General features: G+C 46.1%; 1 protein-coding gene across 1 annotated transcript; it reads left to right on the top strand.

The window, feature by feature from the left end:
* The first annotated feature begins 792 nt into the window (after positions 1-792).
* LOC122092940 (fibrous sheath CABYR-binding protein-like) lies at positions 793-4048 on the top strand. Its single transcript, XM_042663239.1, has 4 exons — positions 793-1209; positions 1884-2405; positions 3039-3170; positions 3923-4048. Exons 1-4 carry the CDS (start codon positions 793-795, stop codon positions 4046-4048), a joined length of 1197 nt encoding a protein of 398 aa, XP_042519173.1.
* Positions 4049-7271: the final 3223 nt, after the last annotated feature.

Below are 7271 nucleotides of genomic sequence, written 5' to 3' on the forward strand. Positions count from 1 at the left end.
TCTCGAGTGGATCACTCTCCCAATCGCAATGACGTGGCACATAGTTGGCTGTGATGTCGTGGTACTGATTAAGTTAAGGATCTCAGTTGAACTAGGAGGGAATCTGTTGAGGTGGCCAAGGCGAGGGCTCGAAAGGAATGGGATGAGGTGAGGGCTCATCCGCGAGAGGCTGAGGTGAGGGCTCGGCAAGACTGGGACGAGGCGAGGGCTTATCCATGAGAGGCCGAGGAGAGGGCTCAGCAAGGATTGCCTTATCACATGCCGGACTAGTGACATAATATGACACATCATAGGCCCCCTAGCTCCAATAGGCCAGGTCAGGTTGTCGGAGCTAACCCCTTTAAGCGATAACACTCGGGCCTGCATTTATAACCTCTGGCATGCGCCTCCTTCTCGGGGTGTGAAGTCTTCACGAACCTACCACGTGTCTAACGTGACAGTTGGGCCTCGATGAAAGCAACTGTCGCTCGATCTTGTCCGCCCATCTGGCACATCTGCGTCGTTGAGGCAGCCCCCTAATGGAGTATAAATGGAAGATCCTCCTTCCTTACTCCATTTCACCTTGCAAGGAACTTCGATTGAATTTTGGCTGTGGTTGCCCTACGGTGGGGAAGTGTGTTTTAGACTTGAGTTTCTGCCAGCATTTGCCTCTCCGTTCAGTAAGTTGCTTAATTCCTCTCTCTTTCCCTTTTATCTTCTAGGGCACGTACCCTATCCTACCATATAGCTGCTAGGAACCCTCTTGGCGCTGGGGACTGCCTCCAGCCGCGGCCAAGTAACAAGGCTTCCATCATGGAGGAACAACTTGTTCTCGTGGTTGTGGTTAGGCACAATCCTATACAAGGGGCTACTTACACAGTCCCCCTTTTTATTCCTTCATCTAGTGAGGATAACTCCTCTGATAGGCTTGAGTCCTCAAATGTTGCCTTGGACCCCAAGGCGAATGCTGGGCCTGGCCCTCAAGGGGAGGAGCCACCCACCTTAGTAGCCGATTATAGGGCGATGCTCGTCACTGAGGAGGAGAAAAATAGCGCGAAGGCCCTCGACGCCGAGAGTCCGGGAGAAGACAAGGGTGACTTGGACAGTGGCGAAGGCAATGGTTCTGCCTCATCCTTTGGCCCGCGCAAAGCCGCTACTCTAATCCTTGAAGATCTCCCATCCGAAATCCTAGAGGTGCATCATGAGCGGTTCAGGATTCTAGAGGATGTTGTAATGTGAATCCTGAATTACAGAGAGTTTGTGGATGCTAACGAGGATGAGGTGGCCATGTATGAGGTCACATTTTTCTGTGGACTAAAGAAACCCATCCCGCCCTTCGTTTGTGATGTCCTGAACTATTGGGGTATTTCCCCGGACCAACTGATGCCCAAGTCTTGGTGCATCCTACTCGGGTTCTTCGTCTATGTGGCCCAGCTAAGACGTGCCACTACCCTCAACCCTTTCCGCTATAATTTTATCTTGAAGTGACATAGTACCAGTTAGTTCTACTTCACTCGCCGAGATGCAGGAAGCCCTATGGGGTGTTGCAGTTTTTTGAATACATGCCCACCTAGGTGAAAGGATGGAAGGAGCGCTTCTTCTTTCTAACCATGCCAGATAATCCCTTCTACACCAATTGGGCTGTGAACCCCCTCTCAAAAAATTGAACCGAGCCCCTTCCCTATGTGAGGATGAGAAGGAAACAGTCGAGATGTGCTTGAAAGGGGAGGCCGTGGATGTCCATGCACTCCAAGAGGATGACTTCCTTCAAAAGTGGGACCTCAGTAATGGTCTGAGAGGGCTTGAGGGCTCTATCACGTTTCCTATTCATGCTTTACTCCTTGAGTACTTTGCCTCATTATGGTTCTTACCAGAGTTGTGATATTGCAAGTATGAATGTCTAGCTGGATCCCCAAAGGTTAGCAGTCGCCTCGGCTAAAGCTTGGAAGCGTAAGGTGACCAAGCTGGCAGCAAGGAGAGCCAAAGAGAAAGCCACCAAGAACAGGGACGACAGGGACAAAGGCCCTGGTGGCCCCGGCGCAAGCCTTGCTGAGGTGAAGAGGTCAGAATCTACACCTCTCCATTTGGGAAAGAGGCCATCCGAGGATGAAAATGTGTCGAGAGAGAAAGACATCACCAACCTCAGGAGCCTGGACAAAGGCAAGGGTCCGATGGGATCACCCCTTGCTCGTCGGGACATGGGGGATGATCTTGTTCTCAGGGAGTCATCCGATCAACCGCTCAATCAGTTTGCTAATCCCAATCAAGAGGGTCAAAAAAGAAGGAGGGAGGAAGAGGTTGCTCCAGAGAGGGAAAGCCAGCGCGGGGGGATCCCTGGAGTTTCCCTTGGGCATCGTCAACCATTTTGGAAGGCCACTCCTCTGACCTGGAACCTTGTTAATGAAGAGTCTTCTATTTCTGATAAGGTGGTGGCCCGTACTTGGGGCAAGCAAGGGTAGTTGTGTATAGACATGGACAGGTTTCGTAGATTGTCCGACACCTACCTCTCTGACTTCATGTACCAGCACATTCTTGGCGTGAGTCTCTTCTTCTCTACTTCCTTGTCTTTCTTTTAAAGTCCGAACTTATGTTAAATCGCTATTGACGGCAAGGGTTCCATTGGTCAATGGAGGTATGCAGTCACTTCGAGAAGATGTTGGCTTGACGACGTAAGGCTGAGAGGAAAGTCAGCAACTCTGGGACAAGTTGGCACAAGTCCGGGGTCAGCTAAAGTCTTTGAGTAAGGAGCACTGGGTTGCGGAGGTGAAGTCCGCGAACTTTGAAAGAAGATGTGAAGAGTTGGAGGGGGAGGTTAGCGAGCTGCTCATCAAGAAGAGCAAGATGGTGAAGGCCAAAGAGTCACTTCAGGCTAAATCCATTGAGCTCTAGGAGGAACATCGCAAGAAGACCGTGGCTCAAGAGTTGGCACTTCAGTCTCTTCAGGAGCAGCATCATTTGGAGCTTAAGGAGGCGAAGATGAGGGCTATTGAGAGATACGTCAGTTCTCCCGAGGGGCAGGAGTGGTTGCTGAACTTGAACACTTCCTCCTTCAATTCTAGTTCGGACACGGCAGTGAACTTCTTTTTAAGGAAGAACCACTACTTAGATCTGAGCGACTACGAGCACTTCCTTCCATCGCCTGTGTCCTCCTTGCTAGAAGTAGCATTATGGTGGAGGAGGAAGGTGAGGAGGTAGATCAGTTGGGGGGACTTCTACTGTCGGGAAAATGATTCCTTCTACTGAGGCCATTCACCGAGCGGACCCTCCTAGTGCTGACGAGAAGAAGAAGAAGAAGAAGAAGAAGAAGAAGAAGAAGAAGAAGAAGAAGAAGAAGAAGAAGAAGAAAAATAAGAAGAAGAAGAAGAAGTCCCCTATGTTAGGAAAAAAGAATTTTATAATATTTCTTTTCCTATTATTAGGAAAATAATTTTATATTATTAATTTTCCTAATAAATTTGATCTTATCTATATGATAAGATTGGTTTTGGTTTAGTTGTTATAGAAAACCCATTACTTAGTTGGATGTTTCTAAAACACTAACTAATAGGGGATTCTAGTTGGCTAAGAATACATGAGATTGGCTTAACAAAAAATAACGGAGTAGAGATATAAGAGAAAGGTTCTCATGGTTCTCTCCCTCCTTAAGAATCGTCTCCCATCTCCCTCTCTCTCTCTTCCTCTTTGAGTGATGGAGTATGATGATCCCTGACTATTGTCTAGGAGCTTGGATCCAAGGGAACACAAAGTTGTACATGTGGGAAGGACTCACTATGAAAAGGCTAAGATCGCTTGGAGGCTCTATACTTATGGAGTTTTAGGTAGCGATCGAAACCCTCGTATTGATTATTTCATGAATGACCGACCCCATGAAATAACCGACCCCACCTGTAGGACGATATGAATCGCTTCCGCGTATACCGTCTATCACCCTCCTGTCTTAAAGACCCCTCCTCCTGCTGAGGAGACTCCTGCTAAGGCGAATCCTCCTCTTGATGTTGAGAAGACTCCTGCCAAGAAGACTCCTCCTCTTACTGCCGCAAAGACTGCTCCTCCTCCTGCTGCTCTCTGAATGTTCTGGGTCCTGTTCTAAGGACACTTTTTTTTCTTGCTTTTTCTGGAATCATTGTATTTTTTTTTCTTCTCTTTTTTTGTTTTCATCCCCTCCCCTTTCTTTACTTTTTTATGTATACATTTTCGATCAATGAAGCTTTTCTTCTTCTTCTCTTTGTTGGGATGCGGTTATTGGGGTTTATTACCAGGGCTAAGTCTAGGCTAAGGTCTATGACTTAGTATTTTCTCAATGTTTCTTATTTGCTGAGGTCTTGAGTGTGCGATCCTGAGCCAGGACCATACTAGGGCCATGCTAGGCTAATGCTAAGTCATTGTCGGGGCCAAGACTTGCATTTTTGCTAGGTGCTTCAAAGATGAGGTCTAGGGTGCCCAGGCCTGAGCCAGGACTATACTAGGGCCATACCATGCCGATGCTAAGTCATTGTTGGGGCCAAGACTTAGTATTTTTGGTAGGTGCCTCAAAGATGAGGTCTTGGGCATCCGGGTCTGATCCAGCACCATACTAGGGCTGTGCTGGGCCGATGCTAAGTCATTGCCGAGGCTAAGACATAGCATTTTTTGCTTATGCCTCAAAGATGAGGTCTGCTCGGGCCTTACTAGTCATGTTGAGTCGAGACTAAGCCTGAGCTAGGACCAAGACTTAGTATTTTTGTTGAAACAAAACGTTGTATCAATATAACGCAGAGGCAAATGAACCTAGATGCTTCATTGAGATTGCGCAAAGATGATGTATTACATGACTTCATAACACTCTCAGAGACATCTAATGGAGTTGAAATTTGAAGACTCGTATTGAAAGAAATGCATGCTAACAAAAATGTACTTCCTACTGACAGAAACTTGAAAGCTGGAAATTAAATATAACTAAAACGAAGATAAAGCTAAAAGTCAGTCCCTTCATGGGTGAGATAAAGCTAAAAAGTCAATCCCTTCATGGGTGAGATAAAGCTAAAAAGTCAATCCCTTCATGGGTGAGATAAAGCTAAAAAGTTAATCCCTTCATGGGTGTTGTTGCCGTTGTAGGCTCTATGCTTTACTCCTAGAATTTCTTGAGATACTCTGCCTTCAATATCTTGGGCATTATCCTACTCCCCTTAGTCTGCAGGTGGTACATCCCAAGGTGTGCCACCCTGGAGACTACATACGGCCCTTCCCAATTTAGGCTGAGCTTGCCCACATTTTTGGGCTTGGATATGTTGGCTTTCCTGAGCACCAAGTCTCCACCTGAAAGTTCCTGCTTCGAATCTTTCTATTGAAGAACTGCGCCACTCGCTGTTTATATGCTGCTCTGAGGATCAAAGCATTTTCTCTTACTTCTTTGATGAAATTGTGAGGGTAGTGGCTAGAGAAATGGACTATACCTCCCCGTCCTCTCTCCTCTCTCCTTCTCTTTCATGCGAGGGGAGGAGTTAGTGTTGTGTGTGCTTTGCTTGTGGGCCCCGCACCACCGTATCGCCGCTTGGAGATACATGGAGGCCTATTTCACATGAGTGTAAAATTTATCATTTGAGACAAGGATTTTGATGATAGTCTAATTCGGGGATTGAGATCATGCAAATGGGGTTTGGAATCGCCACCTAAGGTTATGGGCCTAGGACCTGGGGGTGGGCTCAATTCTTGAGAAAAGGGCCCAAAATTTGGTATAGTCTAAAGATTTAGGATAAGTGTTAGGTTGTAGAATTGGGAAAGTGTTAGGCAACCAATCTACCTGGTTCAACCGGTCTTCTTGCTAGATGCTTAAGAACGAACATTTTTCACAATTATTACCATTCCACATGTATGGCTAAGTTATCACACATATATACATTAATTGAATTTAAACTACTATATACACTAAAACAAGGCATGTATAAAGTCTACATTATGACAAGTTGGTTGAGAAATTATACCTGAACTTAACCCCTGTTTCGGGTCAAGAGGGGTGGGCCCCTAACTAGTTTCGGTTCGGACTATCTTTCATGTTCTCCTGGCTCAGGGGAATATGGTCTTGACCTCCAACTTCCTTTCTTGAGAGATACTGATTGTGATGGTATTCGGATAGAGTTCCATATAGGAACGGTCGCTTTTGGATTTGGATTTAGATTCGGACAGTGCTTCGACTAGGGAAGGCTATTTCCGGATTTAGATTTGGACAATGCTTCGGCTAGGGAAGGCCTTTTCTAGGCTTGGGATGAGGTCGCACTCTGGCAGAGCTTCAGCTAGGGAAGGCTAATCTGGATTTAGGATAAGGTGGCACTCCGACAGAACTCCCACTGGGGATAGGCTAAGGGAGAGCTAGGCTGAGGTGGCACTTTGGCAGAGCTTCCATTGGGAATGGCACTTTCTAGAAAGATTCCAGGGACACTCGGGCAGGGGTTTGGCTAGGAACAACTATTTCTAAAAAGAAACGGGTTGACCTAAAAATGGATTGAAGAACTCCAAAGTCCCAAAGAACACTTTGAAGATCCATTTCAGATCTTAACAAAGATCTCTTCATAGATCCGAAGAATCTAAAAAATAGGGGGTTTCTATCTCAAGAACGCTCAAGAACGCCCAAGAACACTCAAGAACACTCAAGAACACTCAAGAGAGGTGGCTCAAGAACATACTGTTTTTGACTAAAAACTGGATCTAACTAAGAATTTGGATTGAAGATCTTCAAGATCCCGAAGAACACTTCGAAGATCCGAATGAGTTTTCGAATCTTGACGAAGATCGCTTCGAAGATCATAAGAAAATCAAGAGGGGGAGGGGAGGAAAATTTCACTATGAAAGAGTAAAGGGGGATTCTGGTGTATTGGTCTGTCTTTTCTAAGGGAGGGGGTATTTATAGTTTTTTCCAGCCAAATAGGAGAGGGGAAATCCCTTTATCTAGTGGACAAAAGAGGAGCTCTTGCCTAAATTGAGGGGATAGGATTTTTGTCCAATGGATAAAGGGGAGAATTGAAGGCAAAAATGGGTGGGGAGGGCTTTTGTCCAGTGGGTAAAAGGCAATTTTCAAAAAAATGGGAGGAGAGAGAAATTTTAGCTGAGAAAAGGTGGTTTTCAGAAAAACAAGAGGAGAGAGAAATTTTAGTTGAAAAAGGTAATTTTAGAAAAATGGGAGGAGAGAGGAACACCAATCCCAGTCGTTGACGATAACGTATGGGACTAGGACGAAGTGCTTGAGGTGTGGTTAATTTAGGCAGGTAGTGCAGGTGACATCACGGGTGTGCAATGGATGACACACGGGTAATGGCCGA

The sequence above is a fragment of the Macadamia integrifolia genome, chromosome 11 (genome assembly GCF_013358625.1).
Source record: "Macadamia integrifolia cultivar HAES 741 chromosome 11, SCU_Mint_v3, whole genome shotgun sequence".
Classification (NCBI taxonomy): Eukaryota; Viridiplantae; Streptophyta; class Magnoliopsida; order Proteales; family Proteaceae; genus Macadamia; species Macadamia integrifolia.

What these genes read in the sequence shown, in the direction of transcription:
- LOC122092940 (XM_042663239.1), top strand. Translation starts at nt 793, where the DNA reads ATGGAGGAACAACTTGTTCTCGTGGTTGTGGTTAGGCACAATCCTATA. An exon ending in TCAGGATTCTAGAGGATGTT is followed by an intron (nt 1,210 to 1,883) that starts GTAATGTGAATC and finishes ATGAATGTCTAG; the next exon opens with CTGGATCCCCAAAGGTTAGC. An exon ending in TGGAGGAGGAAGGTGAGGAG is followed by an intron (nt 3,171 to 3,922) that starts GTAGATCAGTTG and finishes CCTGTCTTAAAG; the next exon opens with ACCCCTCCTCCTGCTGAGGA.